This window comes from Phascolarctos cinereus, unplaced genomic scaffold (assembly GCF_003287225.1).
Source record: "Phascolarctos cinereus isolate Bilbo 61053 unplaced genomic scaffold, phaCin_HiC Scaffold_2;HRSCAF=192, whole genome shotgun sequence".
Lineage (NCBI taxonomy): Eukaryota > Metazoa > Chordata > Mammalia > Diprotodontia > Phascolarctidae > Phascolarctos > Phascolarctos cinereus.
In genome coordinates, this window is record NW_027555625.1 from 299,875,980 (window position 1) to 299,898,986 (window position 23,007).

At 43.2% G+C, this 23,007-nt stretch overlaps 1 protein-coding gene across 1 annotated transcript in view; it reads right to left on the minus strand.

Moving 5' to 3' along the window:
- Positions 1 to 999: 999 nt before the first annotated feature.
- Positions 1,000 to 23,007, minus strand: part of ADGRD2 (adhesion G protein-coupled receptor D2) — a 127,828-nt gene continuing 105,820 nt past the window's right edge. The window contains exons 11-20 of the mRNA XM_078149175.1: positions 22,694 to 22,799; positions 20,654 to 20,705; positions 14,461 to 14,573; positions 13,649 to 13,752; positions 12,941 to 13,043; positions 10,279 to 10,432; positions 8,823 to 8,956; positions 8,134 to 8,249; positions 3,841 to 3,961; positions 1,000 to 1,137 (exon numbers count right to left, since the gene is read on the minus strand). Of these exons, the coding sequence (XP_078005301.1) occupies positions 1,000 to 1,137; positions 3,841 to 3,961; positions 8,134 to 8,249; positions 8,823 to 8,956; positions 10,279 to 10,432; positions 12,941 to 13,043; positions 13,649 to 13,752; positions 14,461 to 14,573; positions 20,654 to 20,705; positions 22,694 to 22,799 (1,141 nt within the window). The remainder of the gene's footprint in view (positions 1,138 to 3,840; positions 3,962 to 8,133; positions 8,250 to 8,822; positions 8,957 to 10,278; positions 10,433 to 12,940; positions 13,044 to 13,648; positions 13,753 to 14,460; positions 14,574 to 20,653; positions 20,706 to 22,693; positions 22,800 to 23,007) is intronic.

Sequence of the window (23,007 nt, forward strand, 5' to 3'; positions counted from 1 at the left end):
CTATATATCTGAAGGGGTATCATGTGGATGAGGGGAGAGAATAAGCATTTATATGGCACCTACTATAGCCAAGGGACAGGTAGGTGGTACAGTGGATACAGCTTTGGGCCTGAGTTCAAATCTGACCTCAGACACTAGCTGTGTGACCCTGGGAAAATCATTTAACATTGTTTACCTCAGTTTCCTCATCTGTAAAATGAGCTGAAGAAGGAAATAGCAAACCATTCCAGGGTCTTTGCCAAGAAAACCCCAAATGGGGTCACAAAGAGTAGGGCATGATTGAAACTACTGAACAACAGTGAACTGCATGCCAGGCACTGTGCAAAGTGCTATTTACAAAGAGATGCTGTTATTATATCTGTTTTTATAGTTGAGGAAACTGAGGCAAACAGAGTTAAGTGACTTGCCCAAGGTCACACAGCTAGTAAGTGTCTAAGGCTAGATTTGAATTTAGGTCTTCTTGATTCTAGGCCCAGCACTCCAGCTACTGCACCCACCAGCTGTTTCTATGAAGGATAGGAATTAGACTTCTTATTCTGCTTGTTTCCTGACAGCAAAAACAGGAGTGATGGGTGGAAGGCAGATTTCAGCTTGATACAACAAGCAGAATTGTACAGCAATGACATCAGCTACCTTAGGAGGTAATGAGTTTCCCATCACTGAAAGTTCTTCAGTGAAGGCTGGATGACCACTTGTCAGGCATGTCAGAGGACAGTCCTGCTCAGTTAAGGGCTGGACTGGATGCTCATTGGCTCTGGAGTTGGAAGACCTGGGTTTAAATCTCACCTGTGATGCCTGCTACCTGTGCAAGTTACTTTGGGCAAGTCATTTGGGCTTAATGGCCTCCAAGGTCCTCTCTGACCCAAGATCTAGTGTCCTGGGGTCATTGTAGCTCAAAGATTCTATGATTTTAAGATCTCTTAAGACACTTCTTCCCCTCTTCAGTCTTAGCTCCCTCATTCTTTCCTTCTCTAGACTGCATCTTTGTGATGGGTGTATCTAGACGGGGCTGCGGGGTAGGGGGTACTGGGCCCCACACTCAGTCACTAAAGAAATATTAAGGTGCCCATTGCCAGACCCCTCCCCAGCACTCACCTCACTGTTGTAGACAGCATAGACCAGGAATATGTACAGCCCCTAGGGACATAACACAGAAGCGGGAAAGCGTCATTGCCTCAGGCCTGGGGGCTTGGAATAATCTACCTGCTTCTGGAGGGAGAAGTGGGCAAGGGCCCAGGCTTGCTATTTTCTGGTGTGGGGGGCCAGGTCAGGGGGAAGCTGAACAGAGGGAGTGATGGTTGCTGAGTATCATCTCCCTCTTCCCCAAGGAAAACCAAGGTTAACGTTTCCTTTGGGAGGTTCTGCCCTCTAGTGGCCATATGGTCAGAAATTCCAGCAGGGCGATGAATGATAAATATCCTTTTTCCTCCAGCCCAGAGACACAGTGAACGATGGAGCTGGTTCAGAGACTCCCTGTGATGTGCCCATTAGACTAGAGTTCTCTAGGGTCTTTCCAGGTCTGATGTTTTATATTCTAATAGCCTATGTTTTAAGGACCCTTTCAACTCTAACACTCTATACCCTAAAGGAATTCAGTAAGTCCTGAGTTCAAATCCAGCCTCAGACTCTTACCAGCTGTGTGACCCTGGGCAAGTTACTTAACCTCTGTTTGCTTCAGTTTCTTTAACTGTAAAATGGGAATAAGTAACACCCTCCTTCAAGGGCTATTGTGAGGATCAAGTGACATACTATTTGTAAAGTGCTTAGCACAGTGCAGGGCACGCAGTAGGTGATATATAAATTCTCCTTCCCTTCCCCTAAGGCCTCATTCTGCTCTAACAGTCCAATTTTATTCTTTAACCTTTGATGTTCCAAGTTCCCTCCCAGCTCTAATGCCTCAAGGGTCCATGAGATACAGGAATATAGAGAAACTGAAATCTGCAGAGACAGAAGCAAAGACAGAGATGGAGAGCCTGGGATAGCCCGTAGTAGAGACTGGAAGTGCAGAGGAGAGACTAGGGCAGCGAAGAGAGGGCCACTAGAGACTGAGACCGAGATACAGAAAAATAGAGGCACGGAGAAAAATGCCTACATGGAGAGAGAGAGACAACACAAAAAGACATGGAAAGAGAGAAAAGAAAGGAAGAGAAGGACGCACAGATGTATGCATTCACTGAGAGAATCAGGGAGAGGCCGCCATCTACAGGGAAGGGAATAGGTCAGAGGCAAAGGACAAGGAGGCAGAAGGTGGGCCTGGAGAGAGCCAGTAGCTATGGAAATGAGGTACTTTGGGCCCTGCCCACTATCCAAGGAAGGGAGGGTTAGCTATGGGGTCTGATTAGGGAGCTAAAGCCCAAGCACAGGATGAGCAGCTCCAGGGTGGACTAGAGGCTGGGGGAGATCCTGAGTACTCTGCCTGCTGCCCACCTCCCACTGCCCGCTTCAGCTGAAGCCTGCTTCTGTGCTGAGCAAGAGACTGGGGAGATACCAGGGACAAGAAGAGACAGGGAAAAAGAAATGGAGAAACATGAGATAGGCAGAGAAAGGAAGAGAGATAAAGTGAGAGAAACAAAGCAAGAGGCAGGCAGGGAGACTCACTCCTCAGTCCACACCACTTTAGTGTGAATGAGCATCAGATTTTTTCTTCTTCCCCGATAATAGACAAGAATCAGTTGCTGAAAGCTGGACTGGGTGGGGGGAGGGGGAGAAAGTTTTGAATATAATCCTCTAGGGGCTAACCCCGTGGAGTTAGTTCAGATGGATGCTGGAACTCCCTGGAAATGATGTTGATGGAGTAGGGGGGTATACGTGGGAAGGGCTCTGCTGGAGGACGTGGCTGGCCACTTCCTCAGTCCTCAGGGACCATACACAGGAGCTAGAAGCAGAGATCTGTGTTCCCCTTCTTGTCCACACTCCTCCCTCTCCCTACCTTACTGGGTTAGACACAGGCTTCTTCTGGGACATCTACACACACACACACACAACACACACACACACACACACACACACACCCCAAGCACTTAAAGGGCAAGGGAAATACCATACAATAAGAGTTCACACAGGGCTTTCCACGCAGTTGCCCTGTGAGGTAAGGAGTGTGAGCATTATTTCCCCCATTTTACAGATGAGGCTAAAAGAGGGGCGGAGACTTGCCTACAGTTACACAGCATGTAGCTACGATGTATGTAACCTCATTACATAGTATCATAGATTAAGAGTTGGAAGGGACCTCAGAAACCATCTACTCTGACTCCTTTCTACAGATGGAGAAACTGAGGCCCAGAGAAATGACATGATTTGGTCAAGGCCACACAGCCAGTAGTTGTCAGGAGTGAGGGCTTAAATCCAGCTCTTCTGATTCAACCTATTTTCGAGTTTCCTAAAGAGTCAGAAGGGCAGTGGAAGGTAGAAAGAGACCTGGATTTGGAGCCAGAGGATTTGATTTAATTCAATAAAGATATGAATCTGGGTTTGAATCCCACTTTTTAAATTTACTAATTGTGTGACCTTGGGCAAATAATTTCATCCTTCTAGGCCTCAGTTTCCCCATCTGTAAAATGACGGTGTTGAATTGGGAGATGTCTTTTCAATAACAAATCCCAAGATTGCCATGATTCCAGGTAAAATGATCTTGTTACTCCAGCACCAAAAGTAGGGCCAACACTAATCCTGGACTCTGAATTCTCTGCTTGGACTTCTGAGTCACCTTCTGTAATGGCCCACCTTGGACAGAGGAATGATAAGAAGAAAGTAGGGGGTCTGGATGTCCAGGAAGGCCGATCTGGACCCAGGCCCTCTGGCCTGCTTTTCTTCTGTTGTGTGTAGTGGCGGGGGGGATACCTGGAAAGAGTTGAGGATGATGGACACATACGCCCATGCCATGCTGAGGTGTGCCAGCATGCTGCCCAGCCAAGTCAGGCCCAGAACTGGCAGTAGCACCAACACAGGTTTCACTGTTGCCCTGGAAGAAAAAAGGAGAGAGAGTCCCATCAGTACAGAAGCCAAGGGCTAGGAGGGTGGGACACATCAGAAAGCGAGCTGAGCCCCTGATCCCTTCCCCCTACAAAAAGGTCCAAGGACAGGGAAGGTAACAAATCCTTCTGTCCTATCTTCCCATCATTCTATAAGAATAACTGTATGATCATGGGCAACTGGTTTCCCCTTTCTCTGTCTCAGTTACTTCAAATATAAAATAAATAGGGGGCAGGGGGGTGGGGAGAGATCGACTTAGAACCAGGGGCTTTAAACCTGAGATATACAAACAAATTCTTTATTGAAAATTGTATTTCAACATAATCGATTTTTTGGGTAATCTTGTATATTTCAGTTTACATACTTAAACCATTATTCTGAAAAGGGGTAATAAAAACATTATTCTGAGAATGGGCCTCCTTGGGCAGAGGAGCAGTAAGTAGGAAGTAGGGAGTTAGGGCGCCCAGGAAGGCTGGTGAAACATCATTCTGAGAAAGGGTCCATCCAGAGGTTTTGGCTTCATAGCCAAAGGGGGCCACAGCACCAAGAAAGTTAAGAACCATTGGATGAGATGTTCCAGCTTAGAATTCATGTTCTAAGGTCATGTCCACCTCTAAGGTACTCTGTTCACAGGTTCCTTTAGTCTTGACTTTTTATGTTCCATGGTTCTTTGCCCAAATTCTTGAAGATTCCTCCCTCTCCCTGGATGTTAACCCATGCTCTCCCCTCGCTCAGAGCACTCCCTCTCCACAAGGCAGACCCCAAAAAAACACTACTTTTTAAAAAAAATATAAATTTATTTATTTTTAGCTTTCAACATTCACTCCCACAAGATTTTGAATTCCAAATTTTCACCCCATCTCCCCCTCCCCCCACCCCAAGATGGCATGCATTCTGAATATCCATTCCCCTAGTCTGTCCTCTCTTCTATCTCTCTCCCCTTCTATTTTCCTGTAGGGCACGACAGACTTCTGTACCCCATTTCCTGTATTTCTTATTTCCCAGTAGCATGTGAAAACATTTTTTTAAACATATGTTTTTAAAACTTTAGGTTTGAAATTTTCTCTCTTCCTCCCTCCCCACCCACCCTCATTGAAAAGGCAAGCAACTCAATATAGGTTGTACATGTGCAGTTATGCAAAACACGCCCATAGTAGACATGTTGTGAACAACTAACTCTATTTCCCTTAATCCTATCCTGCCCTCCCATTTATTCTATTCTTTCTTTTGACCCTGTCCCTCCTCAGAAATATTTACTTCTGATTACCCCCTTTCCCAATCTGCCCTCCTCTCTATCATCCCCCTGTTCTCTTGTCCCCTTCTCCCCCTATTTTCCTGTAGGGTAAGACAGATTTCCATACCCAATTGAATGTGTATATTTTTCCCTTCTTAAGCCAAATCCTATGAGAATAAGATTCACTCATTCCCTCTCACCTTCCCCCATTTCCCCTCTACTGTAAGAGACTTTTCTGTTTTTTTTGTGTGATAATTTACCCCATTCTACCTCTCCCTTTCTTCTTCTCCGAGTATAATCCTCTCTCATCCCTTAATTTTATTCTTCAGATATAACCCCTTAATCTTCAACTCACCCTGTGCCCTCTATCTATCTATCTATCTATCTATCTATCTATCTATCTATCTACATATACATATACATATACATATACATATACATATACATATACATATATGTATACATATACACATACATACATATAATTATTTTCTTCCAACTACCCTAATACTGACAAAGGTCTCATGAGTTATAAATATCATCTTTCCATGCAGGAATGTAAACAGTTCAATCTTAATAAGTCTCTTATGATTTCTCTTTCCTGTTTACCTCTTCATGTTCCACTTGAGTCCTGTATTTGAAAGTCAAATTTTCTATTCAGCTCTGGTCTTTTCATCAAGAATGCTTGAAAGTCCTCTATTTCACTGAATGACCATTTTTTCCCCTGAAGGATTATACTCAGTTTTGCTGGGTAGGTGATTCTTGGTTGTAATCCTATCTCCTTTGCCCTCTGGAATATTATATTCCATGCCCTGTGGTCCTTTAATGTAGAAGCTGCTAAATCTTGTGTTATCCTGATTGTGTTTCCACAGTACTTGAACTGTTTCCTTCTGGCAGCTTGTAATATTTTCTCCTTGACCTGGGAACTCTGGAATTTGGCTATAATATTCCTAGGAGTTTTCCTTTGGGGATTTCTTTCAGGAGGAGATCTGTGGATTCTTTCAATTTCTATTTTGCCCTCTGGTTCTACTATATCAGGGCAGTTTTCCTTGATAATTTCTTGAAAGATGATGTCTAGGCTCTTTTTTGATCATGGCTTTCAGATAGTCCAATATTTTTGAATTCTCTCTCCTGGATCTATTTTCCAGGTCAGTTGTTTTTCCAATGAGATATTTCACATTGTTTTCTAATTCTTCATTCTTTTGGATTTGTTTTATAGTGTCTTGATTTCTCATAAAGTCACTATCTTCCAATTGCTCTGTTCTAACTTTTAAGGAAGTATTTTCTTCAGTTAGCTTTGGGCTTCCTTTTCCATTTGGCCCATTCTCTCCTCCTCATTGGCTTTTTGGACCACTTTTGCCATTTGGGTTAGGCTATTTTTTAAGGTGTTATTTTCTTCAGTATTTTTTTGGGTCTCCTTTAGCAAGCTGTTGACTTGTTTTTCGTGATTTTTTTGCATCACTCTCAGTTTTTCCTCTACTTCCCTTACTTGCTTCTCAAAATCCCTTTTGAGCTCTTCCAAGGCCTGGGACTGATTCATATTTTTCTTGGAGGCTTTCAAACACTACTTTTTACAATGAAAAAATTTCTCTTCCCAGAAACTCCTCAGGAACAAACATATTTTGGAAGGAGATTGGGGCCAAGAGATTGCTCCCTCACTTCTCCAGCATCTCAACAAAGGCAGACTGGTTGCCATTTCCAGCTTTGTCTCACCACCCCTAACCAGTGGGTGCCAACTTTCCTCCTCTAGAGAGTCACTCTCAACACCTAGTGACACAAGACCCTTTTCTCTCCATATCACTTTAAGGTTTATTTAAAAAAAAAAACCCCAAACTTGATGGAGAAGTAATGAAAGGAATAGTATGCCCACTTCCCCATTTCAAGATGGGAAAACTGAGATTCAGGAAGGTTAAGTAACCTCCAAAGGATTATATAGGGAATAACAATAATAACAGCTAAGATTCATATAGTGATTACTATGGACCAGGCACTGTGTTTACAACTGTTATCTCATAATAAGTTTGGGAGGTAGATGCTATTATTATCCTCATTTTACAGATGAGGAAACTGAGGCAAACAGAGGTCAAATGATTTGCCCAGGGTCACACAGCTAGTAAGCATTTGAGACTGGATTAAAACTCAGGCCTCCCTGAGTCCAGGCCTAGCATTGTGCTACCTAGCTGGGAGCTCTTTCTCCTCTACAATACCACTTTAGGGTTTTAACTTCCGAGAAGCTTTCAGCTTGGGCCTCCTCCTCCAGACTGTTAAGTCCTCAGGGCAAACATTGGGAATGTCTCTCCTTGTCTCCTTCCTGAACTGGAAGACATGAGACAGAGCCACCACACACTCCTGCCCATAGACACACTCAAATATTCACAGGGTCACAGACTTAGGGCTGTAAGGGAACTCAGAGGTCATCTGGTCCAATCCCCTTAATTTGTTATTATCCCCCTTCCTTCTCTAACCAAAGAGGGAAAGTAACTTGTTCAAAGTCACACAGGGATTAAGTGGAAAAGCTGGGACTCAAACCTAAGTCTTCCGATTCTAATTCAATGTACTTTTTCATTTATAATAATAACTGATTAGCACAGTATTTAAATATTTGTAAAGCATATTGCATACATTAGCTCATTTAACCTCACAATAAAACTCTGAGGAATACAGATATCACTGTCTCCACTTTTTCAGTTCAGGAAGCAAGCTCAGAAACATTGTTGCTTGCCCACTCTCACACGGCTAGGGCTGGAGGTGGGATTCGATGCTGACTCCAAGTTCTAACATCCTATCTACTATGACATCATGGCAGCCCATAGAGTCTAGGTTAGATGTGCCAACTGACCTGAGTATTCCCATATCAAACTCAGGTTGTAAGTGAAAACTTGTCTTTGGTACCCAGCCCTCAACAGGTGGTTTCGATGGCTCCTTACCATATCTGGACTCCAATCTGCCTCTCCAGGCTATGTTGGGGGCTCAGCATTCTGGACCTTTGCCGGGCACTGGACACAGTGACTATCACCACTCGGAATAAGATGAGGGTATTCACCTGTGGGCCAGGTGCAGAATGGACATATTCTCTTCCCATTTGCTCCACAATTACTATCCCTTACTATCCCTCTCAGGTCCTTCTAGCTTTCTCTTTCAGAGCCTTGCTTTTTGCTCCTTCTCCCCTCCCTTCCCACCAAGAACTGCTATTTATCAGGCCCTCTAGACTCTAGACCCTCAGGACTCACCCCCATGTACTCCCCCCCCCAATAACACCCCTGCCTCTGTCCATTTGGATCTCATAGCCCTTTCCCTGGAGCTCTTTTCTCTATCCTCATCCTCCATAACGACCCATCAGCCTCCTCAGGCCCTAATCTAGTCCTCCTAAAAACCTCTATTCCCTCAGGATCTGTTCTCTTCCTGTTTCTCTTCTCTAAGCTTCAGCCCTGGTCTCTCACATCCCCACCTTTCATCCTAGTCCCCTAAATTCACTTCCTATACCTATAGGATCTACCATTATCTTGGACTCCCTGGAACCTTCCCATCCAAGACTCACTGAATATTATCTTTCTGTCCAACCCTAATTTTTAGAGCCATCCCCTCAGGCCTTCCCTTGTCCCTGCCCTTCACTCACAGTCAGTACAAAGAGGACAGGTCCTGCAAAGGCCCAGATGACCCCCTTCCGCAAGTTAAGCCAGCAGTGATGATCACCCACATAGCCATCAAAGGAAGTAGCCAGAGTGACACCTACAATGACCACTGGGAGACCTGTAAGGGGGGAAGGATGATGGGTGAAACAGGATGACTGAGAAAACAAAGGTTCGACTTTCTAAGCATGTCGATTTATAAGCAATGCATGCCAATTACCTAACAAATAGAGACCGGGCCCCTTCATCAGCTTAAGGCTTGTCCCTGAATACAAGGAGACAGGCTTTTATACATTTAAAACAATCAAATAAGGCCACTTAACTAAAAGGAAACAATACAACATTAGGTAATCTGATTGCTAGTTGGAGGAAACAGTAGGGACTTCCAAATTGGGAGGGGAGGAGCAAACAGGTGCAATTCCCTGAATTAAGAAAGAGATGTCCTGCTCTCCCAAGTGTCTGTAAACATCAAAGGAATAGTATAGAAACAATAACCAATTGATCAGTAGGGGGCCAGTTTTCAGAGAAGAGGTATGGATTGTTGTGAGAAAACTCCTTGCATCAGTCTTTGGACCTGATTGGGTTTCTGGTCAGCATAACTTAGGGTCTTGGTTAAGGGTCTCTAAGCAGCGGGTAGAGGTGGTGAAGCTTCCTAGCTACACAAGGCTAGGTTCAAACAATACAATACAATAAGGTTTTCTCCTGATTCCCATAACTGAATAAAGTTTTCTCACAGGACAGAAATTGGACTAGACCCATAACTGAGCTAGCTCCAGAACTGAGCATAAGTTGGAGTCAGTGTGGTTCACTCAGTTCCCACAATTAACCACTTGCTACTCCAATCCCCTCAATTCCATCAAGACCGACAAGATCTTAATGATCATTTCTAGCTCTCTCCCCAGTTATCCCAGACCAAATACCCTGTTTTGCAGGCTGCCTCTTAGACCCTGGGGGTCTTTTTCTAGGTGGAGTGAGGGGAATTGTGACAGAGCTGGAGGATGGGGAACAGAAAGTTTGGGTATGGGTTAGGGGAGGACATCAAGGACAGGATTTGGGCATATGTAGTCACGGTTCCAAGAGGCAGTATGGAGTAGTGGCTAGAGCCCTGGGTTCCTAGTTGGAGGTAGATCATAGGACTTAGAATTCAAAGAGTTTAGAGACTTAGTCCAATTACCTTATTTGACTAAAGAGAAAATGGACCCAGGGAGGTTGTCATTTCTCCAAGACCACACAGGCAGTAGGTCGTAGGTCTGGGATTTGAAGCCAGATATTTTGACTCCAAATCCAGAACTCCTTACATAACATTTTGGTTCAAATATAGTCCCTTCTACATAGGCTGCATCCCTAAGACATCATTGCTTGAAGAGGTAACATAGTATGGTCATCTCCTCACCTCCCTCTCACCTCCCTGCCTTTAAAGGCTTCCTGGAGCTCAGTCCTTACCCCAGCCTATCATGTAGTAAAATTTCATTCTCCGGTCCTCACTTCTGTTGACAGCTACGACCTTACTCCACAGCAGAAGGCCCTCGACCAGCATCCAGGTGAAGGCAGCCATGAAGAAGAGGTGCAAGAAGGCTGTCAGCACCATGCACAGCACCTGGGACCGGAAAAGGTAAATATAAGGGCCACTATATCACCTCCCACATCTTGGGCTACCTCAGACCTTGAAATCCCTCCCACCTCACTCATGGGACTCAAGTCAGAAGATCCCTGTCAGAGTCTAAGGTTGATCCTTACTATACAAATAACCTTGGGTAAAGTCATTCCCTACATCTGAGTCTTAGTTTCCTGATCCATAAAATAGGGACAATAGAGCACCTCCTACTTCGTGAGGCTATCATGAGAGGAAAACACCTTGTAACCTGTAAAAATGCTAAAGAAATGGAAGTTGAGTGCCGTCATTCCATGATTGAAAGAACGATTAGTGGTATGGAAAGAATACTGGATATGGAAAAGACCTGGGTTCAAGGCCAGGTTCCATCATTTATTAGCAGGGTGACATTGGGAAAGCCACTTCATGTCTCAATTATATCAATAAGATGGAGATGATAATTACCATCTACTTCAAAGGGCATTTGTGAGGATCAAAGGAGATCACATATGTGAAGCATTTGGTAAAGCTTAAGGTGGCAGGTGGCTCTCAGTTAGAATTGCTGTTAAAATCAGCAGCAGCATCAGGAGGGTGGTTCACATAGGAGGCATTTAATCAGTGTTTATTAACTGATCGATTAATTGACCAGAATGAGTGGTACAATGAAAATCGGGAGACCTGGGTTTTCGTCTTGACTGACACTAATTCTGGGTGGCCCTGGGTAAGTTACTTTCTATCTCTGAGTTTCATTCAGTTTCCTCACCTGTAAAATGGGGATATATTTTGCCTTCTTTCCCTTCAGTGGGGTTTTGAGGTTCAGATGAGATATTGCATGGGAAATTATTTCCAAAAGTACATAGAGAATAACATGGTTTGGGTTTGGGGAGTGAGTGAAGTGTTGAGGATGGAGTTCACCAACTTTACCCAGGCCTACTTGACATATGAGGCAATCATGAGCAATTAGGAGGGTTGAAAAGAATCACCAATTTTACTTCTTTGTAGATTTCTGAAGTGGAATTCCCAGGATGATCTGAAGGAGATCCAGGCCAGCAACCCAGAAGTATAATAGGAATTCAAAGGAATTTGGGAGCTATACCTTAGATCATCTGAGTTTGGAGTGAGTAAATACGAATGCGTAGCTTTGGATGGAATAGTTCAAAAGACAGACTGAAAATATGCAGGGCTCCTCTACCTACTTGGCTGGTACTTAACTCACAAAGCAGTTAAAGGTCAGCAGCGACAGGTTAAGTGAAGCAGCAAGCAATGCATAACGGCTGAAGACCAGTAGATGGCAGCAGAGAGCAGAGAAGTTGAGAGCCGTACGTGATGACATCACCAGAGAGGAAGTCTGTAGCATCAGAGGTATGAGTTAATAATGATGGCTAATATGTATTTAGTAGCACCATATGGCTGTGAGAGTTGGATAACAAGGAAGGCTGGGCGCCATCGAATAGACGCTTTCAAATTGTGGTGCTGGGCAAGATGTTTGAGAGTTCGTTGGACAGCAAGGTGATTAAATCAGTCAATAGTTAAAGCAATCAATTCAGGCTGTTCACTAGAAGGTCAAAAAATGAAGCTGAAGCTGAAATACTTAGGCCACACAATGAGAAGATGGGACTCATTGGAAAAGACCTTGATGTTGGGGAAGATTGAAGGCCAAAGGAAAAGGGGATGTCAGAGGATGAGATGGATAGATAGTATCATGGAAACAATGAATATGAACTTGGACAGACTTCAAGAGACAGCAGAGGACAGAAGGACCTGGCGTGCTATGGTCCATGGGAATTGGAACTGAACAACAAAAAATATAGCACTTATTATGTGCCAGGCACAGTAGTAAGTACTTTTTAACAAATGTTATCTCTTTTGATCCTCCCAACAACCCCGCAAGGTAGGTGCTATTATTACGCAATTTACAGTTGAGGAAACTGGGGCAGAGATCTTAAGTGACTTGATCCCATAGCCAGTAAGTGTCTGACAGCAGATTTGAACTCAGGTCTTCCTAGCTTGAGACCCAGCATTTGATCCACTACACTACCTAGCTGTTCCAGTTGCCTGGGGGTACGTGGGCAATTTCTATGCGATTTCTTCGGATGTACCCCGTTGTTTGTGCAGTGAAGGTATGGGACTCGTGGGGACAGTGTACTGCTGTGTGTATGGGGAAATCTTCATCATTTATTTTGCTATGCTGTCTCATTAAATGTCTTTGCTCTCAACCAATGTTTACACTCTGATTAGCCTAGTTAGAGAAAACACAGAGGTGGGGCTTCATGACTCTTGGTTTTGAGTGGATTGTAGAACAATTATAAAGTACGAAACTGTTCTGGGCTTCTGAATTTCTATCTATAGGATGGGAATACTCATTCTGTTCCTTCTCTCTTAGGGAGGTAACAAGGATGGAGGGGTGAGAATGAGAGGTTGTGATATTGTAGACTCAGTGCCTTCTCTGTCTAGGCAGGACCCAAGTTCCATGTTCTGACTCATCCACACATCTCCAGGGCCAGGACTGCCCACCTTCTTGGCTTTTGCCCATTCGCTGAACATGAGAAGGGCTTCAGCAGCCGCTAGAGCAAGTATAAGGTTCTTGTGAACGGTGGTCCTCTCAGACTGTGGGAGCCTGGGAGAGACAGACAGAGGAAAAGAGGAGGGGAAGGAGGGAAGAATGTGAGAAGGAAGGAGAGGAGGATATGAAGAGGCAAAAAGGGAAGAGATGATGAAGAAAGGGAGACAAGGATGATAAAGAGATGAGTAGGAGGAAAAGGTGAGAAAGAAGGGTGGAAGAGGGAGGAGGAGAGATGAGGACAAAGAAAAGGAAGAGTAGGAGTAGAGGAAGATGAGATGACAAAGGCAGAAGAGATGAGAAGGAAAATGGGATGAAGAGGGAGGAGATGAGGAAGAGGTAGAGGGGGAAGTGGAAAAGAGGGAGAAGGGTGCCAAAGGAAAGAAGAGAAGGAAGAAGAATAAGCTGAAATGCCAACTTTTCTCCTCCAACCTCATCCTAGTGCAAAGTTCCCATGTGCTCTCCCCACCTCTATCTGGAATAGAGGGTAGAGCTCTGATCAGTAAGGACAGATAGGCAGCAGAGCCAGTGTTGGAGGGGGCATCTACTTCCCTGACGACATTTGAGGATGGGATCACACGAGCCCTGGGGCCCTTCCGAGGTGCGGTGGAGTCTGGGGCAGAACATACACAGGGTTCATCAGGTGTCCGAGGACTCCTTACCCAACAGCCAGGAAAAGGATGAAAGTGGTAATAAGGGCACAAAAGGACACACCACAGCCGATGAAAGAGAGTGTCTTCAACACAGACTCCTCCTGAGAGCTCCTCTGTTTGGAGAAAGGAACAGGGCAAAATCACATGGAGATCGGGGGTACTGGAGCCTTCTTCCACCCTTTCTTTCTGCCCATGTCAGGATGACTACTTGGGGCAAGCTACTTTTCCAGTCTGGGCCTCAGTTTCCTCATCTTTAAAGCAGGGAGGCTGGACTAGACAATATTTAGCCTTGACATTGTGTGTTCTGAGGATGTTCCCAGCTTTGACAATCTACATTCTCATGTCTCTTCCAGCTCTAACATTGCCCTCCTTTATGCCTTTCCCCCACTGCCCTCTCTCCCTCAACCCCCTCACCCCCCAACTTTGTCCTAGTCAGAACTCTGATGACTGCAACCGGATTATTATTAATGGTAATAATAATAATAGCAGTGCGCATTTCCATAGCACTTTCAGGTTAGCAAAGTGCTTTGCATATTATCTAATTAGATCCTCACAACAACCCTGGAAGATAGATGTTATTATTCTCCTATTTCTCCTAACTTAGAGATGAAGAAACTGAAGCCCAGACTGGGGAAGTGACTTGCCCAGGGCCATGTAACTAGCAAACAAATGTCTGAGGCAGGATTTGAAGTCAGGTCTTCCTGACTTCAAATCCAACCTTCGATCCACTGTATCATGTGACTATTTCCAGGATTGATTGAACCCCTTAAATCTATCACTGCGCACTGTTCCCTACCCGCCTCTCCCTTTTCCTGACCCACCTGGACATCGTACACCTGTAAGAGGATGGCAAAGCTGGTGCTATGGTTGCAGAAACAGGAGACAGATTCCTGGTACTGAGCAATCAATGAACATCCTTCCCTGGACCAGGAGCCTCCAGCCTCAGGGCTGGGATAGAAAGAAAACAAAGAGGTCCTTTCATTAGAATGAACTTACACTGTCCTGCACCCATTTCTCCTTACTACCTAGAGAAGTTGGGACAAGGCTTCTGCCACCAGGCTGGATTCAAATTTCACCACCAATCTGATATTGGACCTTAGATGTGGTTATTTTTCCTCTCAGCTCTTCAATCTGTAAAATGGTGATGACAATACCTATTCCACTTATCCCACAGGGATGTCGTAAGGATCAACCCAGATGTGTGGAGATAATTTCTCTCCTGAGGGAGAGCAGGGGGTGCAATGGATACAGTGCTGGGTTTGAAGTCAGAAAGACCTCAGTTCAAATCCTGCCTCTGATGCTTATTAGCTGTATGATCCTGGGCAAGTCATTTAACCTCTGTCAGAGTCAGGTTTCTTATTTGCAAAATTGGAATAATAATAGCACCTGGGAGCATAATTTCTCCAGAATTGTTGTGAGGATCAAATAAGGTAAGATTTGTTAAGTGCTTAGCCAGTGCTTGGCACATAGTAGGTGCTTAATTAATAAATGTTTGCTTCCTTTCCTTCCTCCCTCCTTCCCTCCCTTCTTTCCTTCCCCAAGCTGACTCTAAATGTATGGGTGCGGAATGCTGCCTACATTCCCAGATATGATCGCTGCATCCATTTGGTTTTCCTCAACCTTTTCTTTGTTGAAGGGAGGATTTGGGTTAGGGAAGTAATAGTGCATACATTAAAAGGATTTGTTTTCCACTTTGTCTTTTTTGTGAGGATGAGGTGATGAGGAGAGAGAGAGAGAGAGAGAATAGAAATGCTTATTAATTGAAAACAATTTAATTAAAAAAAGAAAACACGATGTGAAAAGCAAAAAAACCATTAACAAAACTTCTAAAAACATCCCCAGCACATGGGCAGGCACTAGAGCAATGCCAGACAGCTGTGGGGTCATGGACATAACATTGGATTTGAACTCTGAAGACCTGGAGTTTGAATCCTGGCTCTGCTCCCCGTTATCCTTGGGACCTGGCTCAAGCTTCAGGAATGGAAGCGTAGTAAGGGAGATGTATGCTGGGTCAGGAGTCAGAGGACTGAGGTTCAAATCTTTTTCTTTTTTTTTTTTTTTTTGGTGAGGCAATTGGGGTTAAGTCACTCGCCCAGGGTCACACAGCTAGTAAGTGTCAAGTGTCTGGTCTGAGACTGGATTTGAACTCAGGTCTTCCTAACTCTAGGGCAGGTACTCTATGCACTGAGCCACCTAGCTGCCCTCTGAGGTTCAAATCCTGCTCTTGCTACTTACTACCTAATTGACATTGAGTGATTCCCTTAATAGGAGCAGCTAGGTGGTACCAGGCCCAGAAGTAGGAAGACTCATCTTCCCCGAGTTCAAATCTGGCTGTGTCACCCTGGGCAAATCCCTTAACCCAGTTTGCCTCAGTTTCCCATCTGTAAAATGAGCTAGAGAAGGAAATGGCAAACCACCTAGTATCTCTGCCAAGAAAATTCTACACAGGGTCACAAAGAGTTGGACATAACTGAAAAATGACTGAACAACAAAAATTCCCTTATTCTCTCTGGGCCTGTTTCCTCACCTAGAGAGCAGAGGTCCTTTCTGACTGCAACCCCTGTAAGCCCAAACATTAATAAAGAAAAGCACCAAATAAATGCAGAATTTTGTCCATGGTTAATTATCACTTTTACTATAGCTTTTTATGGGGTTTGAGGATTTTGCATTTAGCTGACAGAGCCCCCTTCTGTCAGGGACCCTGGATCATTTACAGAAGAGATTCTTAAAGTTTTTGAGTGTTAGATACCTCTGAGAGTCTGGTGAAGCCTATGGACCCACCTAGAGGCAGCTATTAGGTGCAATGGATGGAATGCTGGGTCTGGAGTCGGTTCAAATTTGGCCTCAGATACTTACTAGCTGTGTGACCCTGGTAAGTCACTTAATTTCTGTCTGCCCGAGTTTCCTCCTCTGTAAAATGAGGATACTAATAGCACATATCTCCCTGGGTTATTGTAAGGATCAAATGAGATAATATAATTCATAAAGAGCTTAGCACAGCGCCTGGAACATAGTAGGCACTTAATAAAGGTTTGTTTCCTTCTTTCCTTTCCTCCTTCTCAGAATAATGTTTTTAAAAGCATTAAAAAATAATGCACAAGATTGCAAAGGAAACCAATTACATGTAAATTATTGTTGTTTTTCAGTTGTATCAGACTCTGTGAGTCCAGCTCATTTTACAGATGAGGAACTGAGGCAAACAGGGTTAAATGACTTGCCCAGGGTCACACAACTAGTAAGTGTCTGAGGCCAGATTTTAACTCATCCTGACTCCAGGCCCAGCACTCTAACCACTGGGCCACTTAGCTGCTTCTTATATGTAAACAGTGTTTATCCAGTTTTAAAAGAGCAAGCTCATGGATGGCAAGTTAAGAACTTCTGATTTAGGGGGAAAGACTGGGCACCAACTTGAGTGATTCAACTAGAATATTCTTTAATTCTGTGTCCTTTATTATAGTTAGGGGGCAGGAGGTTTTTATCACTAAGGTTAATCACAACCTCTGTGAACCTCAGTTTTTTTTTAATCTATAAAACTGTATATAAAAAAGTCTGGCCCTTCCTCCTTGTCAGGGCAGTTCTGAGGATCTCTAGGCAGCCGTAATATTAAATCATTATCATCATCATCATCATCATTGTTAGCAGCAACATCACTTCAAGGATCCCCACTACTATTACTGCTGAATAATAGCTCTTTCCCTCCACTGTATTTATATGTGACTATTTATATATCCGGCTATGCCTTCAAATATCTATATACATACGTATGTGTGCAGATACATATATATATATATATATATGTAATATAGTATAGAAGTATATAGGTATAGATATTTTCTCTCTCTCTAGTTTGAAGGTATCACTCACTCCATCACTCCAGGAAACTCCCAAAACCCTTTAATTATATAGAGGGGCTTTCCTTTCCCCTTAGGCAAGAGGAAGGAATCATGCCTGGGAATTCTTTAAAAGAAAAAATAAACAAAAAATCAGAAAGCCAGGGAAACATATAAATATGAAAACCCAACAGGTATGTATGGAGTAGAGGAAGGCCTAAGTTTTTAAAAGGGTGGAGGGGGCAGAAGTATTGGCCAGCTTTCACAAAGGTTGGGGCCTCTGGGGGTCCAAGGTTCATACAGGGAGTTTGCAGAACTCTGCTAGCTACTTGTCGATCTGGATCTGCCCATGAAGTTCAGAGAGATGGGAGGTGAAAATGATCGGTCAAATCTAACAAGATGGAATTGAGGAATGAAAAATGTCAGGTGCTATATTGGGTTCCAAAACAAAACTGAATAAGTATAGGGAGGTGAAGGTAGGACCAGACAAGAGTTAGTATGAAGAAGTTCTGGGGGTTTGGGAATTTGCAAGTTCCGTGTCAGTGGGTGTCATCGGAATGGCGTGGCAGCCAAGAAAACCAATGGGACCGTAGGCTTCATCAAGAGGAATTTCACATTCAGCACTTGGGTGGTGACAGTCCCCTTCTCTCCGTTCTGGTTACCACATTGGGAATATTCCATTCATTTCTGGGCCCCACATTTCAGGAGGGACACTGACAATCTAGCACAGCCAGGGGACAGTGGCCAGGATGGAAAGGGGACCAGAGAGCCAGGGCTGTGTGGAGCTAGCTCCTGTTACATTTTCAGTGTGAGCATTTACACCTTGGACATTAGCAAATGCTACAAATCAGGGCTTTGTTTATTGTTTGTTGATTGTCTAGATTTAAGAAAGTAATGGAGAAAATGTGAATAATGCAGATGAAACTTAAAAATATGTCAACTTGGCTGTTAAGCATTTATCCAGCACTCTCCTGCTGGAAATGATGCTATATCCTAGACTCTGGTTTAAGAAACCAGTGATGATTAATATCGGAGGAAGAGAAGACTTAGAAGGACATCCTAGTTCACTTTAGGTATGTTATGTGAAGGGTTATCCTATGGGAGAGCAACTAAACTCATTCTGATTGGCTCCAGAGGGCAGAACTAGAATTGGCTGGTGGATGTTACAGTGAACTAACTCTTGGCTTAATATAAGAATAAATATATGTACTTAATATATACTATAAGAATTTAATATATAATATAATAATAAATGTATATAAACAAATATAACGACAAGTAGGGGCTGCCCCGCTTTTAGGAGGTAGCGGCTGAAGGTTTTCAGGCACAGGCTAGATGACTTTTAATTTTAATTTTTTAAGGAAAGCCCCTCCATATAATTGAAGGGTTTGGGGAGTTTCCTGGAGTGATGGAGTGAGTGATACCTTCAAACTAGAGAGAGAGAATATCTATACCTATATACCTGTATACTATATTATATTTATACATTATATATATATGTATATATATATGTGCACACATATGTATGTATATAGATAAGGGAATTCTTGTTTAGATATTTGTTAGACTTAAATCTGTGATTCTGTGAAGTCGGCGGTATTCAAACTCCATTAGCAGTATCTCCTTTCGTCGTTAGCCAGAGGGGGTCACTGTAGCATTGCTAATAACGATTTTTGGCTGTAACACTTTCAATTCTGCAGAGAATCACTGATTTCCATCTTGCAAATGGAAAAGGCAAGGCTCACAGAGCGGGAACGACTCCCCTCAGGTCACAGAGTTAATTAGTGGAGGAGTTACAGCTCTTAACTCTAAGTTAAATCCAGGTTGTTGTTTTTGTTTGTTTGTTTGTTTGTTTGTTTTTTTGGCTGGTTTTTCTGCTACACTGAGCACTATTGAAAGTCAACTGCCCCAGGTCTGGATAAAGACAGGAGAAAATCAAAAGACTGAAAAGAAAGGGTCCAATCACACATTCAGGGACCCTAAGTGTGCTTAGCAATCTTCTTACTCTCCTCTCACCCCCAAGGCCAATCAGGTATAGTTAGTGTTTCCTTGTCAGAGCAAGTCTCACCTTGAAAAGAAATCAAAGAATTTAGAGCAGGGTTTGGGAGCCTGTGACCTTGAGGCCACAGCTGCCCTCTAGGTCCTCAAGTGTAGCCCTTTGACTGAATCCAAGCTTCACAGAACAGCTTTAAGGGACAGTAGACATCATGAATGAATTAATGGATGAATTAATGAATGGATGGATGGATGGATGGATTGATGGATGGATGAAATGATGAATAAATGGGTGATGAATGGATGGATGAATAAATGTTCAGATGGATGAATGAATGGATGAAAGAATAAATGGACAGATAAATGAATAAACAGATAAAGGAATGGATGGATGGATGGATGGATGAATGAATGAATGAAAAAGCATTTGAACACTTACTCTGGGTAAAGCACTGGGCTAAGCTCTGGGGACACAAATAGAAAAGACTGCCTTTGCTTTCAGGGAGCTCACATTCTAATATGTGGAGACAACGAATGAAGACAGTTCAAATAAATTCTGACTAAAAATGTCAACTCCCATTTCTCAGCACGTTAAGGTTTATGGAGTAGTTTCCTCACAACAACCTAGCTAGGGTTAATAGTTTTATGCTCATTTTACAGATGAAGAAACTGAAGCTCAGAGTGTTTCAGTGACTTGCTCCAGGTGGCCCAGGTACAGTAGACAGAATGCTGGATTTGGAGCTGGAGGAGCTGAGTTCTAAAGCAGCTGCTACTACTTACTATCCATGGGCCCTTAGACAATTCTTTTAACATCATTTAATCCAGGGGCTCTTAATCTGAAGCCTGTAAATTTGGAACTTCTAATATTTTGATAACTGATGTGATCCTACGTATTTTATTTTATGTATTTAAAAACATTATTCTGAGAAAGAATCCACAGGCATCTATGACACACAAAAAAGGTTAAGAACCTCTGATCTTATCCCAGCTTCCTCATTTTAACAGATGAGGAAACTGAGACCTTGAAAGATTAAGTAATTGTGCCCAAGGTCACACCAGTGTTAACAAGAAGAACCAGAACCCCCAAGTTTTCACTTGCCCCCTGCAATCCTCCCCAGGAAATCCTGGCCTGGAGCAGACTATAGCTAGCATGATTGCTTTCTCCTGAATCAAGGGCTACTTCACCTGCTGCTGAAATTCCAGAAAGCACAGACAGGTTCCACGAGTTTATCTGAAAAGCCCTGCAGGGGAAGAAAAGGAAAGAAAGGAAAGGTAGAGAGAGCTGACTTCCCTCCCAATCCATCCCCAAGCGTTTGTTAAGCACTAGCACAGTGCTGGGTGCTGATGATACACAGAAGCCTGGAAAGATAGGCTGGAGCCCCATGGTGAAGAGGCTTTAAATGACAGAGAAGTCTGCATGGGATCCTCAGAGGAAAGAGGGGGCCACTCAAAGTCCTAGTGACAGCTCTCTCCATTTATAGAACAAAGCAGCAGGGTCAAGGGCAATGGATGCCCAGAGATGGAGAAAAGGGCTGGGATGCAGAAGGGGAATTAGGGTTTTAAGTGCCAGAACACTACATGGCTCTTAGTGTTTAAGAAGAGAGAACAGTTGGAATTTCAAGTAAAGTTCTGACTAAAAATAATAATTGCCATTTCTTTAGTTCTTTGAACTTTACAGAGGGTTTTCCTCAATGATCACCCTCATTTTACAGATGAGGAAACTGAGGCACAGAGTACTTAAGTGACTTGCATGAGATTGCAAATGATATAGTAGAAAGAATGCTGGATGTAGAGTCAGAGGAGTTGGGTTCAAATCCTGGCTCTCGTACTAATTATCTATATGACATTTGGTAAGTTATTTAACCTCCCTGGGTCTCAGTTTCCTCATCTATGAAATAAGAGGGTTAGACTGGAGAATCTCTGAGATCCCTTTTAGCTCTAAAGATGTGATCCTGTGATCTAGCATCAGGGTCATTAACTTGAATCCAGTCTTCTGACTCTAGGTCCAGGCTCTTAAGCACTACATCATGCTGTCTCTCCAAAAGTCACTCAAATTTTGATGGGGTTCTTGAAGATTTACAAAGCACAACAACCCAGTGAGACAGGTAGTGTACAAATTACAACCCTTGTTTTAGGGACCTCAGGAACCTAAGATTGACTTTCCCAAAGTCACACACCTAGTATCGGAATATGGCACGTGTGACTCAATTTTATTTTAAATTCTGAAGTATCTCCCTCCCCTTTTCTTCCCCAACCCATTGAGAAGGCAAGAAAAACAAAACCCATTACAAATATGTATAGGCATGCAAAACAAATCCCCACATTAACCATGTTTCCCCCACCCCCTAAAAAGGAAGTGGGGGGGGAAGGAAAGGAAAACAAAGAAAGAGAAGAAAATATGCTTCAGTCTATACTCTGAGTCCATTATTTCTCTTTCTGGAGGTGGATAGCATGTTTCATCATGATTCCTTTGGAATAGGGAATGATCATTGTGTTGATCAGAGTTACTGAGTCTTTCAAAGTTGATTTCCTACACAATATTGCTGTTAGCATATAAATTTTTCTCCTGGTTCTGCTCACTTCACTTTGCATCAGTTCGTACAAATCTTTCCAGTTTTTTTCTGAAACCATCCCATTCATCATGACTTAAAGTACAATAGTATTCCATCACATTCATATACCATAACTTATTCAGCCATTCCTCAGTTGATGGGTATCCCTTTAGTTTCCAATTCTTTACCACCACAAAAAGAGCTGCTATAAATATTTTTGTTTCTGTGGGTTATTTTCCTCTTTCTTTGATCTCTTCTGGGTATAGCAAATCATTTAACCTTCAAATGTCCCCAGGTAATTAGACAACTGTAAGCTGAAGAGCAAGTTCTCTGCACTGGTATGGGGAAGTTCATAAGATGATCCATGTAGACCTTGGAGACCATTTGTTAGAGAAAGGACCTGAATCTATGTCTTCCTGAAACCAAGGCTGGCTTTCTAACCCCTACACTATTATTTGTAATATTTATTCAATAGTTCTATGTTTCCTGCTATTTATCCATAAAAGCAGATAAAGGAAGCATTTCTCTGCTTCTGTCCAAGAGTTTCCCTCTGCGTCTCAACATTTTTGCTAGTGGGATGAGCAGGGGAGGAAGGGGAACATATTTCTTTCTGAGGCTGACTGTGGTTTAGGTCTTTAACAGATTTGTCACTGTGGATACCACCCACCCCACCTTACCTGGGTCCGGTATAGAAGATGGTAATGTACAGCTGTGCTGACCTCCTGGAGGCGGACCAGAACTGTGGATGAGATGATGGCTGACCCCACCTGGGTGCTTAGGTACCTAGAAACAAATTGGGGAAAGTGTTGAAATGGAAAGAGCCTTGTCTGAGAGTGAAGAGCATGCATTTTCTAGTTCTAGCTCTTATATTTATCATCTGTGTGTCTGTAAGACCCATCACCTTTCTCAACTCAGACATACATGACCTCTAAGGTCTCTTTCCTGCTTAATAAATGAAGATATCTTATAAAGGCCTTTTTAAACTATTATA